Raw genomic sequence first — 23274 nt, 5'->3', positions numbered from 1 at the left:
GTGAAAATCTTTTTAGCATAAAGTGTATTTTCTCTCCTGTTTGTGCATGTCTAGACATTAAGCTCTCTGAAATGATCCCCACAAATAGACGCTAATTTGAGAAGATATTGTCATTTATTACATTTGTAACAATTCATTCAATCTTAATGCAATGAAATATTAAAACAGTACAAGAAGATGTTGTTGGTTTTAAATTCACAATGTAACTATATATGAAACTTTCCTCCAACACAATTTACTTTTTCTCTTTCACGGACCACTCCTTGTATCCTCCGGTATAATTTCGTGCACTGAAATAGAAGACAAAAGGGGAGAAATGTGTAAACAGGAGTCGTAAAAGCAAGACAGGCTGTCCGTGGAATGTATAGCAACCAATAACGTATTTACTTCACATATCCAAGTTCGTAGGCCTTGTTTGTGGCAGTCTTCCCTCGCATGCCCATCATGCAGTGAAACACCAGCTCTGGTGCATCACACAGTGGCTTGGTTACTTTGTACTTGGCCTTAAATTGATCTGGCGCCATTGAAAAAGCAGCATCTACTGTATCAACTGAGTAAAAAAAGGCACACATATTGTCAGATGAAATAGATGATCACATTCAGGAGAACTTTGGTCTGAAGGTTAGATGGTCAAATTGAGGTTGAACTAAATTCACTGTTCATTATGGGAAAGCGGTACATACTGTATCTATTTTAATTAATGAATACAAATGATCTCACGTGGGATGTGAACAGATCCTTGAATATATCCTTTATCCACTTCCTCTTTAGTGCGAACATCGACCAGCAAGAGATTCTCACTCTTTCCCAGGAGTGCTTTCAGATCCTCAAAGGAGATATCCTTGGTGACTGGCAATGAGAGAGGAACAACATTAAGGGCTTTGTATATTATGACGAGCCTTTGTTTGGACCTCTTATAAAAGTGTACTATTAACATCTTTTAAATCCAGGTTAGGTTACAACATTTGATTTCATATGATAATGAACATACTTCACTGTGTGAAACATATTAGTTATTGTGTGTGAGTGTGTGTCTGAAATATTAGGAGTCGCCAGGTTAAGGTATGCAGTGTTGAACTTCATTTTGAGAGGAGACAATGAAACCGGTTTGTTGCTTGCGGCTTGAATATCGAGCTGGTATTCCCAGAGGATACAAAGAGCGTCCGGTTTGACGTTGTCAAGACATTCAGTTGTTCTGAATTATTAAGAAATTAATAACTTAATATTCTTATAACGATGGACTCCTTCATTTAATATGCATTAGATGGTTTAATCTGTGCTGAAGATAGTTCACTTAATGCAACAACTAAAGTTAGAAATGCGATACCTCCGAAACAACAATTAATGTCACGTCACTTACAGTTAGCGTGGTAAGCTCTTAGATACTGATTCACTAGCAAGTAATCATTAGGAATGTTACAATAGTTTCTGCACACGGTAACATTATTTATGTCTCACTCTCTATGAGTTAAGTTCAATGACCTTGTTTACATGCATTCGAATAACTGGCTTAGTCGGACAGTCGAATTATACCATCATGTAAACGCACTGACACACACAGATAGACTCACCTGAGCTCGCCATTCCGCTTCTTCTTCTTCTTCTTTAAATTTGAATGGCGGATCGCAACCAACTTGCCTAGGTGCATACCGCCACCTACTGTACCGGAGTGTGCAGATTCATGTATAACTGTATTAACTACTAAAAAAAACGTATAAAACAAAACAAAATACTAATTAACTGCCCAACTACTGACCCCGCCAACAGACCTACTCGCCACTAAATCCTGCGGCCTAGCCCCGTATCTTTGGCAAATCGCAGCAAAGCCCTGTAGCACTCATGCCCATCCTGGTCCGCTGCCAGCACTCCCTCCAAACTCCACCTCCGTCCCCGCTTATGGAGGACTCAAAATGACTTATGTATAAATAAATAAATGCATGAATAAATATAGGAATAAATAAATAAATGCATAAATAAATGTATAAATAAATGAATGCTTAAATAAATGTATAAATAAATGCTTAAATAAATGTATAAATAAATAAATAAAGGAATTAATAAATATAAGTTATAAATCAACAGGACATCATTAAATAAATATATCTCTACATTTCTGTATTTCTTCATTTATTTATTTATCTATTTACGTGTCCACACGTATTTCTTCATTTATTTATGTGTGACATTTACGGAGAGAGGGCGAGTGCAATCACTGGCACCGACAACTCACTGGCACCTCACTGGCAACTCACTGGCACCTCACTGGCAACTCACTGGCACCTCAGTGGCACCTCAGTGGCAAGTGCCACAGACTTGCATAGATAATGTATTTTTTTAGACTTACTTAAAATATGCAATACGATATTGCTGTACAATACTGCTGTACTATATTGAATATTGTTTTGCTACTACTACGTTTCACTTCGTAATATATAACACTTATATACCATGATATGTATAATGTACCCGCCTTTCTTTAATAATAAAAAATATATAATTATTTTTTTACCATGTCATACTGTTATACCTCCATGAAATTCTCCTTTGAGGAGATGCCACTGTTAGTCTAAAGTTTAAGCACTGGCACTCAGTGACACTTGCCGGCACTTGCCATCAGTTGCCAGCAGTTGCCAGCAGTTGCCAGCAGATGCCACTACTAGTCAAAAGTGCCACTACTAGTTAAAGTGCCACTACTAGTTAAAGTGCCACTACTAGTCAAAAGTGCCAGCAGACGGAGGGTCGGCCGCGTGACGAGTCTGCGACGATTTAGTGACAAGCTTCACTGAAGTGCCGGACAGCGGAAGAAATCACTTTCATGATCACAGAATGGAGGAGCTGCGGTTTAGCTAGATAGATAGATAGATAGATAGATAGATAGCTAAAATAGCTAGATACACAGATGGATATATATATATATATATAGTGTCTTTTTGTAGACACTTACTTACAATATGCGATAGTGCTGTACATTACTGCTGTACTATATTTAATATTGTTTTGCTTCTACTACGTTTCACTTCGTAATATATTGTAGCGACCCTGTGAAGTGGCTGTCAATCAAAGTGTGGCACCGTGCATGCTGGTCGAGGGGGCGTGCCTGTGATTGGCGGAGTAGAGGGAGGCGGGGTTAACCTGTCGGAAAACGGGAGTTAAGGGTGGTTGACGGGAACCGTTGTTGTTGACTTTCGACCTGCTAAGCTGAGAGGAGCACGCTGTCTGTGTTGGTGGATGCCCAATAAAGGGAGGATTAATAACGTCGTCCCGTCTCCGTGTCATCAGTGCCATAACGTCCGAGACGTTACAATATCATGGTATATAAGTGTAATAGATTACAAAGTGAAACGTAGTAGTAGCAAAACAATATTAAATATAGTACAGCAGTAATGTACAGCACTATCTTATTGCATATTGTCAGTAAGTGTCTACAAAAAGACACTAATTAATATATATATATATATATTAATTAGTGTCTTTTTTATATATATATACACACACATCCATCTGTGTATCTAGCTATTTTAGCTATCTATCTATCTAGCTAAACCGCAGCTCCTCCATTTTGTGATCATGAAAGTGATTTCTTCCGCTGTCCGGGCACTTCAGTGAAGCTTGTCACTAAATCGTCGCAGACTCGTCACTGCGGCCGACCCTCCGTCTGCTGGCACTTTTTGACTAGTAGTGGCACTTTTAACCAGTAGTGGCACTTTTGACTAGTAGTGGCATCTGCTGGCAACTGCTGGCAACTGCTGGCAACTGATGGCAAGTGCCGGCAAGTGTCACTGAGTGCCAGTGCTTAAACTTTAGACTAACAGTGGCATCTCCTCAAAGGAGAATTTCATGGAGGTATAACAGTATGACATGGTAAAAAAAATAATTATATATTTTTTATTATTAAAGAAAGGCGGGTACATTATACATATCGGTATATAAGTGTTATATATTACGAAGTGAAACGTAGTAGTAGCAAAACAATATTCAATATAGTACAGCAGTATTGTACAGCAATATCGTATTGCATATTTTAAGTAAGTCTAAAAAAATACATTATCTATGCAAGTCTGTGGCACTTGCCACAGACTTGCCAGTGAGGTGCCAGTGAGTTGCCAGTGAGGTGCCAGTGAGTTGTCGCTGAGTACTGGCACCGAGCGGCACTTGCCACAGACTTGCCACTGAGGTGCCACTGAGTGCCAGCGTCGCTAGGGGGATCTCGCCCCTACTGCATTTACGTGTCCGTATATTCAAATGAGCTGGGCGGTCCGAACCTCTGTCTAAAGCATGATTGGTCACAGGAGTGTGATGCACCTGGTGTGTTGTGCTCTACTACTTCTGCCTGGCACATGAAGCTGAAGTTGGCTCGCTCAGCTAACCGTTAGCAGAAGTTAGCCTAGACAGCTTTTTGACTTCAGCCGTTTATCATTTCAGTACACTGAATACAGACTCGTGTTTTCTTGGAGTCTGGTCTTGGGAGTCCAGACTCTCGAGGACGCAGGACGGTCTTTCTGGTCTTGTGACGTCACCACATCAACTGTTCTTGCTCATGAATTTACTCCAATTATTCACTGTAAAATACTTTACAGTGGAGTAGAATGTGTTGCGGTGTTCACTGTTGTTTGGCGTAGGCTACGAATGAACGGTAATAACTATACAACGTCACGTAGCTTTCCTGACCCAGGGTCGCTACAATATGAAGTTGTGAAACTTAACCCTCAGTCAAATTGACGTAACGTTATCTTTTAATAAATAATAAACTCTTTGTGCTCTTTAGATCCTCCCAAACCTAATTATATCTCATGTTTAGCCGCTACGGAGACGTCAGAGCCAGCGGAGCATTTCAAAAAGTCCTGCCGAGATCAGGCTGCTCTCGGCGGCCACACAGCGCGCTGAGCGCCCGGGGCTCACTGTGCGAGCAGGACCTCAAATCTCCGTCGCATATCCTTATTAGGCTGAATCTCGATAAACCGACCACAGATTTGATGCTTAAACTACTAACTTCTCGGCTGAAAACATCCTTAAATTACATTCCGTGACTCAACAACAGTAGTATTTAGAATGTACAGACAATAATGCATAATAAACGCTGTTCGTCTAAAGATCCAAGTGCTAGGGATCGATTACTTCTGTCTTGCTCCCCGACTTGACCAATCCTGTTTAACAATGAGGTTCGGACCGCCCAGCTCATTTGAATATACGGACACATAAATGTCACACATAAATAAATGAAGAAATACGTGTGGACACGTAAATAGAGAAATAAATAAATCAAGAAATACAGAAATGTAGAGATATATTTATTTAATGATGTCCTGTTGAGTTACAACTTATATTTATTCATTCCTGTATTTATTTCTGTATTTATACATTTATTCTTGTATTTATTTATTTATACATTTATTTAAGCATTTATTTATTTATTCTTGTATTTATTCATGCATTTATTTATTTATTTATTTATACATAAGTCATTTTAAGTCCTCCATACTCGCTTGACACATTTTTTCCTTCAACCGTTTTCTTTCAGAGCTGTATTTCACACACTTCATGATCACATGCGCCACATCCTCAGTCTCGTTACAAAAGTTACATTTAGCTGTTCCCACTTTTGCCATTAAGAACTCGAGTTGCATTCAGCCCTGTGTGCCCGAATCTTAACCTTGATATGATGACCTCTCTCCGACACTTCCCTTTGAATAACTTTACATTTATGGATTTTTGTATCTTGTGATAGTGCCTTCCTTTGTAGTTGTTGTCCCACTTCCTCTGCCATAATTCCCTCACTGCCTCTCTAATAACTGCTTTTGCTTCCCCTTTCCCAAACGGAATACTCAGTATTTCCTCCTTCCTGAATTTAAGCGCTTTCTTAGCGATCCTGTCCGCTCTCTCATTTCCCTCAACACCCATGTGAGCAGGAATCCAGCAAAAATACACACTAATCCCCAGCCTTTGGATTCTCAACATTAGCATTGATATCACCATCACTAAATCCTCCCGAACAGAGCGTTTGGACCTAATGCTGTTCAACGCTGCAGCAGAGTCTGAACAGATGACTACTCTCTCAGGCCTGACCTCTTCCACCCATTGCAGCCCCAAGATTATCGCAACAATTTCAGCTGTGAAGACAGACTGCCTGTCATCAATTCTTTTACATATTACCCTATTAAATTCCGTTATGAACACCCCTGCACCCACATGACCATTCCCATTATCTTTTGACCCATCTGTGTATATCTGCAGGTAATTATAAAAAGTGTTGTTGATGTATTCTTGTGTCTGCTGTCCAATGTCACAGTTTTCCCCCACCCATTTTTCTCTCCGCTCTACAAGTGTTAAGTCCACATTGTTGACTGGAAAAATCCACGGCGGAACATTTCCCCACGTCACATTGGGACCATACTCATACCTATTTAATCCAACCTCATTGGCTAGTGCACCGATACTCCACCCAAACCCTTTCCCTTTATTTTGAGTGTATTCCCAACATTCATCCAGCACTTTGGTTGCAGGCAGTTCCTCTCCCGATCCCTTCAGTTTCACCCAATATGCCATAGCTAGCTTTGCCCGTCTTAAACTTAGAGGCAGTTCGTCCGCTTCCACCAGTAGTGCGATGTTTGGGGTCGACTTAATTGCACCCGTGCTTAGTCTTAACGCTCTGGACTGAATTCTATCTAATATTTCAAGTGTGCTCTTAGCAGCTGCTCCATACACCATACACCCATAGTCTATACTTGATCGAATAATGGCCCTATATATATCCAGAAGTGACTGTTTGTCTGCACCCCACTCATGTCCAGCCACTGCTCTCATAACGTTTATCACCTTTTTGCATTTAGTTTCAACATGTTTAATATGTGTTTTCCACAAACATTTCCCATCAAACCACAACCCTAAGTATTTAAACTCCGCTACCCTCTCCATACCTTGTCCATATAATTTAAAATTCATACTTATATTTCTCTTTCTAGTGAATAGCATGTAGCAAGACTTATCCACCGACATCTTAAACCCCCAGTCATATGACCACTTTTCCACCTTATCTATAGCTTTTTGAATGCTACTGCTCACATGCCCAATATTCTTTCCCTTTTTCCATATCGCCCCATCATCTGCATAAAGCAGGGAGCCAACATCTCTTCCAATATCCATGAAGATGTCATTAATCATAATATTAAATAGAATAGGGCTAATGACACTACCTTGCGGGATCCCATTTACAATACTAAATTCCTCTGACACCGCATCTCCAACTTTTACTTTAAAAGACCTGCTAGACAAAAAATCCAATACCCAGTTATACATCCTCCCACCAATACCCAATTTATTCATTTTAATCAAAAGGCCCTCTCTCCACATGGAGTCATATGCTTTCTCTATATCCAAATAAACTATTGCCATAACCTCCTTCATACTTATTGCTTTCTCTGCCTCATTGCTAACTTTCATTAAAGCGTCAGTTGTTGACCTACCTTTACGGAACCCATTCTGAGATTTATTAAGCAAGCCCCTTTGCTAAATTAATCTGCGCGTAATTATCTTTTCCATCCACTTGCACAAGTGAGATGTCAGCGCTATTGGTCTGTAATTGCCAGCATTAGCTAGGTCTTTCCCAGGTTTACCAAAAGGTAGAATCAAAGCACTCTTCCAGCTGCTTGGCATTACACCTTCCCTCCAAATCATATTAAATAGTTTAAGGATCATTTCCAAGGCTTCCTCTGGTAACTGTCTAAACATAGCGTAGCATAATTGGTCTTGCCCTGGCGCAGTATACCCACTTCCCTCTATTGCAGTTTTCAGTTCCTATATTTTAAACTCCATATCAAGGGGCGTGTCTTCACTGACTTTTTTCTTTATATCTTCTGCATGTACTGCCAACATTTCTTCTTTTCTCTGTCTGTGCATCTCATGTAAATGACTTCCGCTGTGAACACTTGCAAACTTCTTCCCCAATAACGCGGTTTCTCCTTATTTGTAATTGCCCGATATTCTCCGTCTATCAAAACTGGGATTATAACTGATTTTCTTTTCCCACTCATTTTATTGATCATCGCCCAAACATCTCGCACCTGTACTTCTCTTCCAATAGATGAGCAGAATTGCCTCCAAGCATTCCTCTTGGCTGACTTAATTACTTTCCGAACTATCGCTCTCTTTCTTTGATAATCAATCAAATTGTCTTGATTCAGGAGGCTTCTTACTTTCCTGAAGGCAGAGTTTCTTTCTTTAATTGCATTTTTACATTCCTCATTCCACCATGGGACCATTTTCTTTTCCCCATTCACCTTACTCTGAGGAATGCATATTGATGCAGCACCAATAATCATAGAGGTCACTACTCTCGTGCAACTGTCTACATCGCCCTCAATAGTTATATCTTCAGATGCCTTCCTACAACATTCTTTAAATATTCCCCAATTAGCTTTAGGGAAACACCATCTTTCTGTTGAACTACCCTTCTGAGGAGAAATACTGCAATTTACTGAGCATAAAATTGGGTAATGATTAGGGATGGGTATCGTTTGGGTTTTTTCAGATACCGGTGCTAAACCGGTACTTTTAAAACGATACCGGTGCCTAAACGGTGCCTGAACCGATACTTTTTTTTTGTTAAAGCACAATGAGGACATTAAAAACCTCTTTGGCCATATTCCCTGTAGAAGCCGTTATCATGGAGCACTGACAAACAACGGATATCAGACTGTTAACATACACAATATATGTTCTCCATTATATGATGTGATATGTATTGTCATGTGCAGACTTTATAGGGTTAATCCTGTCACTGTTTTGATGGGCAAAGAGAACAACCAATCAGAGGGACTGAAGATGACACGTGACAAGTAAAGTTTTGCTTCTGACAGCGAGAGTTCCACTGAAACAAAGTGACGCCCCACGGTCTTTATTCCTCCGTCATTATATTCCCGGTAACACCGGGTATACAGCCGGGATCGCTGTACATCAACACATCTGCTAGCAGACTGTCACGCTCGTAGCTCGTGCTCGCTACGAGCTAGCTTAAGCATGGTTATAATGGCAAATTTATTATTTCTTGGCCTACTTTTATGAATGCAAGACTTGCAGTCAACGTTACGGTACTAATCTAAATTCAGGCTGCTCGTCATAATCGGTCTCCACGTGTTCAGGGGGACCGGTGACGGTCTCCCCATCGCGCCCAGCCTGACGCTGGTGTGCTCCACACGGGCTCACGTAGTCACACACGGCCAGGGTTGCCAGGTCTGTATGACAAAACCAGCCCAAAAACCAGCCCAATATCAGAACTCAAAATATGCCCGTGCCAAACCATATACACTGCTTTTAAAGTCCATGTCCAGTACCGCTGCTAACCATGTTGGTGTCCTAAGCATAACTCCTTCATGATGGGGCGCAAGTGACTTTTTTTCGTCAGGCGCCGGCATCCGAGCTCTGCGGCGCGCGCGTGACGGAGATCGGAGTCGTGTTAACGCGACACGTAGACAGAATGACATACTGCTGTAGAGACGACCAACAACAAACAGCTCATTCTGCACATGCGTTAAATGCGTAAAAAAAATTAACTAATTAATCCTGTAATTTAATCATAACGCGTTATTTTTCACAGCACTAATATATATATATATATATATGGTTCTTTGAAATAAGTTTTTTTGAGAAATCATAGGTTAGGGCACTTATAAGCTAGATAGCTTCAGCCTCGACCCTTTCGGTCAGCCACTTTCTTCCTTTGTTGAATTCTGATTGTTGTATATTTTGCTGATCGAAATAAACTAAACTAAAATAAACTAAACTAAACTAAAATAAACTAAGGGGTTAAAAGGGCCCCATTTGTGAATCCCACAGAACCAAACCCACCCCGGGATGGGGTGTAGGCGTAATCACACAGGTGATTCTCGCCAAACCGTCCCACCCCGTTGGGGAGGTAGGCGATTCATAATCAGACTCGCCTATGAATCGCTCCTCCCGTGTAGGCGATTCTGAACCGCCTATCGCCCACCGCTCCTGTGAGATTCACAAATCCCTGCTGCTTTGCTGGAAATCACTTTTACTTACAGACTCTGGTTCGGGGCTCCGTGACGTCACTAGCACCAAAGTGCTTAGATGTCACGTGACAATGTTTCCATGGTGACGGACAAGGTCACGGAGATCGAAGGCACTGCGCGGATGTGTCGGCGTGTACGTGCTGATCTGGAGTCAGTTTGGTAGGATTTGGGTATAAATAAATTATTTCATTTAAAATATGGATTTTTATTTAAAGATATTCATGTAATTTGCATGCAAAATAGGTCTACCCGAACCAGCGGACAAAAAAATTCAACCCGCGGCAACACTTCAAAAGTAGCCCAATTCCGCGGGAAAACCGCGGACCTGGCAACACTGCACACGGCCACGGCGCAGCCTCCGCTGTCAAAGTTAAATGATAGGCTATCGTAACCTGCTGACAGGGCGGAGTCACCAGAGAAGTTCACAACATTTTTTTTTTTCAATTTTAATCGGCTCAGGCACCGGAAAGAAGCACCGAAATGTGCGTTGCGTTTCGGTCCGGGTAATATCGGTTGTATTGGAACCGGTACAATATTGGCACCGGGTTTCGGTACCCAACCCTAGTAATGATCACTCCCTATATTAGAGTCATTCATTATATTCCATTCACACAAATTACTCATATTTCCTGAGACCAATGTGATATCTAAGCAAGACACTGAATTACGAGTGACATCTACTCTCGTGCCTCTTCCATCATTAAGACAAATTAATGCTCTTTCCTCTATAACTTCTTCCACTATCCCTCCGTTGAAATCCGTGCACTCACTTCCCCATAAAGTATTATGAGCATTAAAATCCCCACACCAGATGTCTCTTCTCCCAATATTTCCTGATATCTCATGAAACATTTCCAACGACAGCTTTTTACAAGGATTATAAAAGTTCACTACCTTGATATCTCCTCTGGGACTGCATACTTCTATCATAACACATTCATACTGCTCTGGAACATTAATCTTCCTATATGCTAAGGCATCCTTAATAAATGTCACACACCCCCCACCCTGTTTTCCAGATCTATCACATCTAACAGAGCTGTATCCTGAAATGACAAAGTCCAATTGTGGTTTTAGCCACGTTTCTTGAATGCAAATAACATCTGGCATATCTTTCAGATCAGCCACCACCTTTTTGAACTCTTGCCCATTTGCAATTAGTCTTCTGGCATTCCATTGTAGGATATGCAACACCATAAGGAGATCAATCAATCTGAACATCATAGTTGGGAGGATTTAACATCTTATGAACCAAGTCTGCCGTAGCTTCTTTAATCCCCAGAATCTCTATGGCTGCCTCTACAATTGTTTTAATCCTGTCACTTTTTTTCTTTTGTTGCATTGCCAAATTCATAGTTTTGCAGATGAAGGTCACAAAACTCATTTTATCAACAATTAGCGTGCCCTCATTTATCTCTTTAATGCATGGATTTAACTCTGTTCGACTGACTCGGGACAGGGGGAAGGACCACAGGGAGTTGTCTATTCCCAGCTTCATTCATGAGAGCTTCCCTAAGTGTAACTTTATCATTTTCCTTCACCTTCATAAGACACTTGTTTGAGTATTTTATATTTCTGCACTTCCTTTGCTTGCATTTGAACTGGGCACCCTCCGAAAGCAGCCCTGTGTTCACCTCCACAGTTACAGCATTACATTTTTTCATTTTGGCCACATTTCCTGTACTCATGCTCGCCTCCACATCTTGCACATCTCTGCTTCCCCTTACATTGCCCTGCCGTATGTCCCATTCTTTGACACTTGAAACATCTTAAGGGAGCTGGGATAAACTCTCTTACCTCATAGCTCATATATCCTATTCTGATTTTCTTGGCTAGGACCTTTTCAAACTCTAGTAGCACTGCTAGGCTATCAGTTTTCTTTCCATTTCGACTAATTTGCAATCTAGACGCTTTCACTATCTTTCCTCCTTTCACTTCCTGGATTATCTCATCTCTGGCCATTGACAGTGGTACATCCTGTATAACACCTCTGTCTAGAAGCGCTCCCTGGAATATGACTGCTGATCCTTTCTCCATTCAATGTTTCAGCTCTGAGGATCTTCTCTCTTTGCCTCTGATCTGTTGCGAAGATCAAAAGTCGCCTGTTGCTTAAAAACTTGGCAAACTTAATCTTTCCTATTACTTTTCTATTGCTTTGGTGAGTTTTAACGGATGATAGTGAGCCCCTTCATTCTTAAACGCAATCACAACTTTCCATTCCGCTGTATCATCCTCTTTCCTTACACTTGCTCCATTAGCCTTCACTTTTTTACTCTCCTTGCCAAACTCACTTCCGGAGTGGCCAAACTATCGCTCCAATCTCTCCTCTCTTTGGAAACTTCTTGCCATTGCATATCCTCTCTCTCGCCATCTGTATTGTCACCCATGTTATCTGCATTCACGGTACAGTTGTTGCTCAACCGAAAAATTCTGCTCTTCTCCCAACGCCCGCAAACTCTCCTCGGGATGAGTCTCGTGCCAGCTCTCCAAAAAACCGCCATTCCGCTTATTGGTAATTTCACACGCTGTTAATTTGAAATATTTTCTTCCTCTCATTGTTTAGTGAGCAGTCATCGGCTGCTGTGGAAAGGCGGGATGTTGTCCAGCCGTTAGCCAATCAAATCTACTTCCTACTAATTGTGCTTTTCAAGACTTTCAAAATAAATGTTGCTAAATTGAATTTATGTAAAAATTGGTCTTGTGAACCGAAGGATGCTATTATGTGAGGTAAAAGTCCTACATTTAAAATTCTACTAAAATGATCAGTAAAATGTACAAGAAGTATAAAAACTAAAAGTACTCACTCTGCAAAATGGCCCATTTCAGAGTGTTATAATATAGTTTAATATACTCTAAACAGCATGCAATCAAATTATTATAAAGATTCATCAATGTGTGATGGGAAGCTGGTCAAGGTGGAGCTTATTCTAACAACTCTTTATAGTGCTGAATAGTTTCATCTATTTCAAACCTTGATCTGCCAAGAAAAAAGGTAACTAAATCTCTGAAATAAATGTAGTGTAGGGGAAAGAATACTCAAGAAAATAAAAAGTACCTTTCTTAAAAGGAGATATTTGTGCCATTGATTAAAGATATATGACAGAGGTAAAATATGAGATGTCAGATTTTGACGCAAACCAATTTACACATGGGGTTTGGTACAGTTTGGACCGACATAATGCCAATGCACATTAAAGCTGTTTTATAGCTTGAACTCCTTACGAAGACACAATGTTGTTTTTACTATTAACTAAATTTGCCACCCAGCTGCATGTCACAACACATAAAGCAAAACATTCAACCAAGACCAAAATATTGTTTTTATTAAAATAAGTTTTAATTTCTTATAAAAGTCAGTACATATATACTAAAAAAATATCTACAATAAATTCAACCATGATAGTATAGAAAAACACTACAATGAACCTACACAGCTTAATTTGCCAGCAAATAAACCTGAAACAGACTTACCAATTGTTAGTGCTATTCTAATATCACAATTCCTATTTTTCCCAATATGTTTACATATTCCTTGAAACAGGAGTATGAACACTTTATTAATTCTGATTAATCATAACAACACCCTACACAGTTTGCCTTTTGATCTTGATTTCACCGTTGCTGTGCCGCGTGTCTCCAGGGGCCTGTTCAGTGTGGCTGGGAGGAATTGTCTGTGCTGAAGTGTTGATCACAGAGTCCCCTCTGTGCTGTAAGAAGGGTTCCCTAGTCCATCAGCAGAGTCCCTCTTTGCCTTTTTACGCAATTGATGCTTCCAGAGGATCAGAGCTGCTATGATGAGAAGTAGAAGGAGGGCAACTCCTCCTCCTATAACCCCCGCAAACAGTTTATGGTCAGCGAATTCAGGAGGATCGTATCGCGTACAGGAGAAATCTGAGGGGACGCTATGTCCTGCACTGTTCACGGCCTCCACACACACCTTCGTGCCAGCTTCCAAAAATCCGATCAAACCTCGTCTCGAAACTTCCTGAAACTCCAGGGTTTCACTTCCCTCTATCAACACTTTGTACACAGACACCACAGAAGATGGAGCACACCACTGGACCTCTATCTTCCCTCTATTATCCCCTTTACTGATTGGCTGCAGCATATGGATGCGTGGTGCATGAGGCAGCTCATTGGCTGCGCTGAACCCAGGACAGAGGCACCCAGTCCTCTTTGAAATGAGTTTGCAGGGTTCCTGATTCTCCAAGCAGGGGCTGTGCTGGCAGAGCTGCGTGTGTAGTTGGAGTTTGGTAGTCTTCATAGTGTGCACCACTTCAGGAAGAGAGCTGTTGTTGTCATTGTCAAGGTAATCATCTTCAAAGATATCATCTGAGCTTAAGTCATTCATGAATATGATCCGTGGACGAGTGGCCGGAGGGGGAGAAGAGGCAGCATGGGAGGAGAGGTGGGAGTGAAGGAAAGGCGAGGCACTCAGAAAAAGGAGAAGGACAGCCAGGTTCTTACCCAGTGACGTCATCTCTATGGACAGAAAGTGACAAATGATAAGAATGAATTCAAAAAATATTGGTAATTGCCAAAAGAATACAGTAAATACATCCAAACAAATCCTTAACATTGTAAACAATATGTTCATCCAGTCAGTCTAAGAAAGGAAATGCGCCTTCATTTGCCATTGTTTCTCTATTGACCGTGGACAATTTTTTTATACCTAGAGGCCAGTTATGAGAAGGAATTTAAAGTGTAAATAAGTTGGAGTAAACAGACTGAAATGTGGTCACTGCGTCAAAACACAGAAAACTAAATACAGGACTTGGTTACAATACCAGACAGAAATAAGCAACGCAACAAGGATCAACCGTACTAAGGATAAGATATAGAACATATGAGAATTTTCAAGAAAGGTTTGTTCAGAGTGGTAGGACTTTAAACTTGTGCTTGTTGACTAAGAGGCTATTTTTCCAAAGTTTACGGATGTAAATGTCTCTGTGGTTAATCAAACATTTGTCTTGTTCTAGTTTCCCATGCTGTAAACAGCTTAAGATAAATAAGTGCTGGAAGAAAGAAATACAACTGTTGACATGACACCATTAGCCCTTCTATTTCCTACTGGCACCAAGCCGGATGAGTTCTGTGTGAAACAGACTGAATCTTTACTTTGACACTTTCTGGTTATTAATAATATATGGGAATAACCCTAATACTCAGAAGATAATCTGTTTCAGGCCTGTAAATGCAACTGATGACTAAATCTCTAAAAATAGACATCCACATGCCAGTGTTTTGCATCTGGTGAACACACAAATCAGCATTGTGATAAAAGTGACTTTAAAGAAAGGAAAAGTTTACCTGATTGATGGTGGTGGACGTTTCAAGTCTTTATTTTCTCCGGTTCCCACTCTGTCTGCTCTCACCGTGTGCTCACTACAGTCCTCTGCTCTCACAGCCTTAAGCTGCTTCCCTTAGACTCTCCCCCCCTCCTCAACACCCCCTCATGTTCTCCCCTCAGTGCCTCTCCCTCCCATTTTACTCTTTCATGGTCTGCCTCTCTTGTTCTCCTCTCTCTTTTTTCATGTCTCTTTCTCAACATGCAACCAGCCCTCGCTGCTCTTTCATTTTTCTTTGGTATTTTTGTGTGAATGTTCGTTGGAAAAGTGGAGCCCCCATGTGCCATGGGGGCTGCGCTGCATAATAATTTGCTGGCTGGCAGCAGGAGGCAGGTTTGTGCCTGTTGCAGTATGCGTTTGTTTAATCCGTCGGTGTAGTGGCTTGTTTCTGATTACTTCTTTAAGAGCTAAACTTCCTGCTTACTTTACAGGTGTTCTTGTGGAAACTAACAGGACATTGTGTCACTTCAGTGTGTTTATGTGTGTCTCTGAGAGTGGGGGGTGAGGAATGCATGCATGTGTATTTATTATAGACACCCCCTCCCCCTCTTGTAGCCCCCATTGTGACAAGCCAGAGGGGAACGATGAAGTCTTTCTCCTTTCTCGTCCTTTTATGGGGTTGAGCTGGCAAAGAGGGCACTCTCTTTCTTATTAAAAGTACCCACATGCACCGATGAGAGGAAAAGTACCACGGCAGGAGCCTTCTTCTTTCTCAACTTCAAAACCTAAAGGATTTATTCAACCTGCTTTTTCCGACAATAAATATCTTCATTTAAATCCGTGCCGGGTTAAGAGCATGTATATATAGTCGATACAAGGAATTGTTGGAGGAGCAAAACCAACAACTTAAAGCAGATTACAGTAAAGAGAGGTTGTGAGGGTGTCAACTTGCACGGGCAAATCAATTTGTAATGTTCACATGAAGGCACAAAGATTTGATTTTATGTTCACAGGGCTGAGTGCACAGAAACAATAGATCATTGGGAGATGAATAAAGAATGAAGGCAGGCTTAAAAACACTGCCACTTAAAGTGTACAGCAGGAAATAGAGCATTATATACAATTATATTTACTTATTTGGGAGAATATACAGTGGGTACGGAAAGTATTCAGACCCCTTTAAATTGTTCACTCTTTGTTTCATTGCAGCCATGTGATATTTCAGTTTTTCTTTTTTAATAAATTTGCAACAAATTCTACATTTCTGTTTTTTTCTGTCAAGATGGGGTGCTGAGTTAATGAGAAATACAATGAACTTTTTTGATTTTAGAAAATGGCTTCAATGACACAAAGAGTGAACATTTTAAAGGGGTCTACTCTCCATACCCACTGTATGTTCCAATTTGTACACAACGTGTGTGTGCATCTATATATTGTGTACAGTTGTAGAGATAAAGATTAAATGTAAAGGAATCCCAAATTGTAAACATTCACCAACCACTTAATTTTTAACAAACTCATGAGTAGCTTATATGTAGCTTTTGATCACGCCTTGATGAAGCACATATAGTATATTGATGACTCAGTGTTGCTCATTTTGAACTTGCAAACATTATCAAGTAATTGTGTTTGCTTTAAAGTGTACAGCAGGAAATAGAGCGTTATATACAATTATATTTACTTATTTGGGAGAATATACAGTGGGTACGGAAAGTATTCAGACCTCTTTAAATTGTTAACTCTTTGTTTCATTGCAGCCATGTGATATTTCAGTTTTTCTATTTTAATAATTTTGCAACAAATTCTACATTTCTGTTTTTTTCTGTCAAGATGGGGTGCTGAGTTAATGAGAAATACAATGAACTTTTTGGATTTTAGAAAATGGCTTCAATGACACAAAGAGTGAACATTTTAAAGGGGTCTACTTTCCATACCCACTGTATGTTCCAATTTGTACACAATGTGTGTGTGCATCTATATATTGTGTACAGTTGTAGAGATAAAGATTAAATGTAAAGGAATCCCAAATTGTAAACATTCACCAACCACTTAATTTTTAACAAACTCATGAGTAGCTTATATGTAGCTTTTGATCACGCCTTGATGAAGCACATATAGTATATTGATGACTCAGTGTTGCTCATTTTGAACTTGCAAACATTATCAAGTAATTGTGTTTGCTTTAAGGGAATATGGGTGGGACTTGAATGAAGAAGGGAGAAGTTCTTCTAAAATTGTAAAACGTGTTGTTGTTCAGGGAGGTTTTTGGAAAGAGGCTTACGTTCTGTGGCAATAACCATGTGTGATTGATTGGGAAATGTTCTGATAGGCTCCTCTATATTCTCACTCGCACCTCTTATAACACAGCAGCTTGGTTGGTGGCCTCTTGATTGATGTTGTTGTCATACCTATGGAGGGCATGTTATATCCAAATGATCTTGTCTGCGGGCGGGATGACACACACAGCCGTGTTCTCCTGCGCCGGGTGGCTGCTTCGAGCCAGATATCTCGAGCAGATTGAAAAGGTTAAGTCATCATACTATCTATTTCATATCCCAGGAATGTTCTAATATTGTTGATTGTTGGACTTATTTGTGTGTATTGGTTAGTCTGTATCAAATATAAATGATAATGCAGAAAGGCATACATTGATATATTGTTTATTAAAGAATGTCGATGTGGATCAAAGAGGATGGCTTCTCCTAAAGACTATTCAAGTGCTTCAAGTTTCAGGTTGTTTTGTCTGCATGAGACAACCATCTCACCCCCCCTCCCTCCGCCTGTCCCCCGGTCGTCAACGTCAGGAGCTGATAAGTCTCAACAACCTGCTTGTAACTGGATGGTACAGGTTTCTGTAATCTGATTCATTTCAACATTCACTCCTGAGCGAACCTACACACACAACATCAGTTATTTGTTAGGATATGGTCATGAAAGTGTGTCACTGTTCCTGTTTGTGAGTGGGTGAACACAGAGTTAGTCTGGATCAATATAGCTATTAATATTGTATGAGTGAGTCAGAACGTCTTTAAAAGCTCATCTGCTATTTATATGAATGAGCTCTTTCTGTACTGTATGGGTCAGATTACATCTGATAATGAAAGAGTTCCTCTCTTCTTCAAATAAGGGAAGAGGACAAGAAGAAGGCATACACAAACAAGTATGTGAAATCTACCGGGACCACCAACCATCTGGATTTAGCAGATCAACTTTTTTTGTCTCTTGTACTTTGCCTCCGACTGTCATATCCTTATCACTTATCAGCGGGAAAAACAAAGGAACTATTCATTGACACTTTCAGGTGAGTCAATCCCTGTTGAATGTCTCGACTCATTTGAACTCAATAGTTTTCTTTAAAATAGGCGACACTTTGGAGACAGAGCTTTCTTGGCCGGCATGGTGAAGTTTTCGTCAAACTGAGACTCCAAAACCCTCAGGGAATAAAGGAAGCTGCTGAGAGTGAGTCATACTGTTCTAGATAATGACTAGCCCGCCAGTGCATTTTCCATCTCCCACCACCTCAACATGTCAGAGCATGCTGCTGGACATGTATGAGACAACCTGCATGCATCCCTGTCACCATCATCTGATTGGAGATAGCGCCACAATTTCTCTAAAGTGCTGTAGAGTCTGAGAGAAACAATAGCTTTATTTCTTACACTCTTAAGGCAGGCATTCTCCTACGCCTCTTCAGAAAACTTAAACAAATACACTTTAATTTCACATTCACTTACTCATATCAGCCTTCAAGCCTCAGAGTATGACCTTATCAAACTCAGAAATGTGTGGGCCTCTCCCAGATGCTTAATCCCTCTCCTACCCACACCTCTCTAAGGAGTTGAAGTATTCAAATTGAAACCAGAAGCACTACTATTGGCTATAGCCACATCACCTTGGACTTCTACTTCATTCAAAAATAAATCCTGCGGTAGTCTTGCAAGTTGCAACCATGACTGTTGTGTGAACTGCTATTTGTGGAGCCAGAGTGGGCAGTGTAGACACTGATCCGCATGGTGCTAATTGGAAGCAGACATGTGATGATGTAGCAGCTCCATCAGATGACAAGGTCTCACATTCCTGGTGCTGCGGCATGTTTGGGTCATTAAAACTATGTAGACGTTAGAGTGGGCTGTTGGTAGTTACAGAAACCATGCTGCAACAGGCGGAGTTCATTTTAAATCCACCCTGCTTTAGTGAATCTCCATGGATGTTGATCGATATTAATCTTTGTTGGGGGAATAAAACCTGCTAGATGCTCTTTTATATTTCATATAATGTCTATACAAGACAACTTTGGCTGGATTAGTTTTTTTTTTCAATCGCTAACAAGCGCTTAGCCATACTTCAGATACTTTTTGTAAACTCTTAACACAGACTCACACCTACAAACCACAATTGGCCAAATGGATAATTTTCTTCTCAAAAGCACCTTTTGTTAAATATATACTAACTCTTCATTTCAAAATAGAACACATCTTTTTCTGCAGACACTAACTTTACCAAAACACTGGAAATCTGACTCAAAATGAAATTATTTTGTTAAAGAATAACTCTTGTTTTCACTTCACAAGCTCCTTCCAGTCAATCAAACTACACCAGGTTTCAAAACACTGGCTATTGCTGACATTACAAAAACTGCATAGACTTTTATGTTTCAGTTTTACAGGTATTTGCATGCAAAACATGCAATCCACTGTTTTTACACTAAATGTCTTGGTTGGGAACTGTATGTCCACATGTAATGTTCACATTCCAGTAAAAAACAAAACAGTTTGCTTTCCTGTACTGTTTACTACAGGAGGTACAGTATAAATACTGTTTACAGTATTATGGAACAGAAAAAGTTTTACAGTATTGCTTACAGTGAACAAAATATCCAAGAAACACACAAGAGCATTCTGAACAAAAAAAACAACGGCAACAAGTCCAGATACACAGGGGGGAACTATTGTTCCTTTAAAAAAGTTACAGTAAATCCACACGTTTTTTTTTTTTTTTTTACAAATAAACTATGTTTAGGGGCAACGGCTGCAACAGATGATTGAACAACATTGGGTTCGTCAATGTAGGCGGTGTCTGTGTGATCAACATCTCAACCTGCCATAATCAAAACTTACATAAATTCTAATACAAAACTTGCTAAAACATATTTCTCAAAAACATTCCAAACCCTGACCTACCATCAGGAGGAGATGGGGAATCAATTGTTTGTGTATTATCAGCTGAGATATATTGTTTTATAACTGATATAATTGAAGAGGTTTTTAGACTGTATCTAAGGTTTGGAATATTGTTTTTGCCATGGTGGGATGTTGTGTGTTAACATTCGTAAATAATACAAAAACAATCCATCGTTTTGTTGGGAGGTATAGCTCGTCTGTTATGAAAATGTAAGCATTGTGGAAATGTGTTCACTGACTGCATATTGTTTGAAAACGACATGACGTGTGAATGGTACGGCCACAAAACACCGATGCTGTGCTCATTGTGTTTAGAGTTTTGAAAATGTGACCACTGATTGGACAAACGCTTGGTAGCGCTTGAAAACAACTGGAAGTGGGGATGTTATGGCAACATCACATGTTGATATGTGTTTGTGTTGTCTCATGACACACCTCGGATAGATGACACAATATAAAATAAACATAGTGGGAGTGTAAAGTTGGCGTGTTGGCCTGCTGAGTCTCTGACGAAGGGACTATCATTATCGATATATATACGGTTAGTTTTTACGACAGCATGTGGGGGTCTAACACACAACCTCAGCTATTCTCCATTCAATGAAAAGATAGTTTGAAACAGCTTGCAACCTTTGGCACCATAATCGGGAAACAGGAGCACTGACTGATAAACCACAACACCAATTTGACTACATTTAAATACTTTTTCGGTCTTCAACCGTACAACCACGTAACATGCCTTTTATACAGCAGATATGTGTACTTATGGTCATGGTAAAAGAGCACAGGTGTTACCAATATGGTTAACGACTGCTCGATTCTCATCAAGTGCCCTGGTTAGTCGTGGCAGTGTAAGCCAGCGTAACACATATTGGGACCCTGAAACTGAAGCAGCTGAATGAAATTCAGCCATCGTTAATGTTATTATTTACAGCTTTCTTCTTCGGTGACATGTAAGAATGTCTTTGATGACAAAGGTATCTGCAGTTAAAACAAATCCAATAGTTTATTGTTATGTGAAATAATCTTGCTACAGTAAGATAAGATATGTAACTAACTTAATAATTAAATATATTGGGTAACTTCGAACCTGAACAAACCACTTGAGCTGTAGCTCCACTTAGTGGTGAAGACTTGCACTTGTCAGCTAGAATCACGTGAAAACAATTAAATAAAGCTCTGACAGTCGTTCTTTCATATTTGAGTAAAACTTATTGAATCACATGCATTGGTAAGGAGGCGGAATTGATTAATTATTTGTGCTGGGGGAGAGGGGAGGAGGCATGTCTAAAGACATCAAGATCAACATGGCAACGTGGTGTTTTTATTGCTCTCTCATTGGAGAAGTCTGTTCAAGTGGGAAATTCCTTCACATTAATGATCTGGGCCTGGGGACTCTCACTCACTTTATAAAGCCGAAACAGATGAGGCTGTGCGGTTGACCGACATGTTCAGAGGAGAAACTAATTGATCATCCAAGCATGATGTCAACAGTTATAAAGGGTTTTGTTTTTCACAGTGGTTTAAGAAGCATTGATGTTTTACATTGATACAAGATGACAGTGTTGAGAATAAGTACATTTTCTGAAGCACTATAATTTGTTTTACTTGAATTTCATTGAGTGTTTATTTTCTTTATACTACATTCAGATTACAAGATAGTTAAGTTATACTTTTCAGATTTATATTTTACAACATTACATGTATTTAGCTGATGCTTTCATGCAAAGCAACTTACAACAACTGCCTTTCTTTCCACATTCATCGATGAGAAATAATAATCCAATGATATATAACTTATTATAACAAAACACACCCATAGTGACATAATGAACCATACAATGTAAATGGTACAGTAAATTACAAGTAGGCCTACCTAGCTACTTGTACTCTCAGAAATAACCTAGTAGGCCTACTGGGATAGATGCAGCCTCACGTTACGTATTGATCTAAATATTGTAGAGTGGACAAAGTGAGAAGCAATGGGAGGGAACATGCAGTTCGCCATTTACTCCCAGTTAAGTGCCCCAGAAAGGTTTTGAACACGGGACAGGAAAACATGAAACACGCGCGTCAAAGAAACCACATGTAGAAAGCAGGGCTCTCAAGTCTCACGCATTGAGCGTGAGACTCACGCATTTCGGTCTTAACTCACGCACTCCCGCCACACATCGTATTCCTCACGCTGAAAAAAACTCTCGGCTATTTAATGCTTGAATGCAGGGGTGCTCAATACGCCGATCGATTGGTCGATCGCAGTCGCTGCAGAGCTCCGACGCCGGTCTGCGCGCATCGGGACGGAGCAAAAAAAGTGTCACTAGTCACAATCACACCAGACCCGACTCTAAAAAACGCCTTGGCAAAAACGTGCGGGGCAAAACAGCGCGGTGCGCCTGTGGAGCGGACCTGCGTGCGCAACCAACCGTTGATTTTGGGTTCAAGATATTTAAAAAAAGAAAGGAACGGCGAACACCACCATCTATTCCATGAGTTGTGTTTCGATGGCGAGGCTTTCAGTTGCACTTCCGACCGAGCAGGAGTCAGTTTGAGTCGTGTTTAGATTTGGAATAATAAAGATATTCGTAATTAAATACCGCTAATATAATATGAGGTTCTCCTCGGGAAAACAGGAAGGAAAGCCCGCCTCCTGCTTGATTCGATTGGCTGCCTTGGCCGAGTGTGACATTGATGAGCGGCGCGCCTGGCGCTTAAAGTTGAGAATATGTTAACTTTTAACCGCCCCTGAAAAACGCAAGAAACCCGCGCCCGTGGCATTTA

General features: G+C 40.3%; 2 protein-coding genes across 2 annotated transcripts; both read right to left on the bottom strand.

The window, feature by feature from the left end:
- Positions 1–95: 95 nt before the first annotated feature.
- tstd1 (thiosulfate sulfurtransferase like domain containing 1) lies at positions 96–14573 on the bottom strand. The gene is made up of 5 exons (XM_056439507.1): positions 14555–14573; positions 1572–1591; positions 721–849; positions 388–550; positions 96–290 (listed from the first exon to the last, which is right to left on the bottom strand). The coding sequence occupies exons 2-5, from the start codon at positions 1582–1584 to the stop codon at positions 236–238; spliced, it is 360 nt and encodes a 119-aa protein (XP_056295482.1). The 5' UTR covers positions 1585–1591; positions 14555–14573; the 3' UTR covers positions 96–235.
- Positions 13344–15435, bottom strand: si:ch1073-303k11.2 (LRRN4 C-terminal-like protein). Its single transcript, XM_056439502.1, has 2 exons — positions 15339–15435; positions 13344–14510 (listed from the first exon to the last, which is right to left on the bottom strand). The coding sequence occupies exon 2, from the start codon at positions 14506–14508 to the stop codon at positions 13717–13719; it is 792 nt and encodes a 263-aa protein (XP_056295477.1). The 5' UTR covers positions 14509–14510; positions 15339–15435; the 3' UTR covers positions 13344–13716.
- Between the last annotated feature and the right edge of the window lie 7839 nt (positions 15436–23274).

The sequence above is a fragment of the Pseudoliparis swirei genome, chromosome 19, assembly GCF_029220125.1.
Source record: "Pseudoliparis swirei isolate HS2019 ecotype Mariana Trench chromosome 19, NWPU_hadal_v1, whole genome shotgun sequence".
NCBI lineage: Eukaryota > Metazoa > Chordata > Actinopteri > Perciformes > Liparidae > Pseudoliparis > Pseudoliparis swirei.
Note: the sequence above shows the minus strand (reverse complement) of the source record. Positions and strands in the feature narration are given on the sequence as shown.

What these genes read in the sequence shown, in the direction of transcription:
- tstd1 (XM_056439507.1), bottom strand. An exon ending in AGGATCTGTTCACATCCCAC is followed by an intron (nt 551 to 720) that starts GTGAGATCATTT and finishes TTTTTTACTCAG; the next exon opens with TTGATACAGTAGATGCTGCT. An exon ending in TACGAACTTGGATATGTGAA is followed by an intron (nt 291 to 387) that starts GTAAATACGTTA and finishes CTTCTATTTCAG; the next exon opens with TGCACGAAATTATACCGGAG.
- si:ch1073-303k11.2 (XM_056439502.1), bottom strand. Translation starts at nt 14,508, where the DNA reads ATGACGTCACTGGGTAAGAACCTGGCTGTCCTTCTCCTTTTTCTGAGT.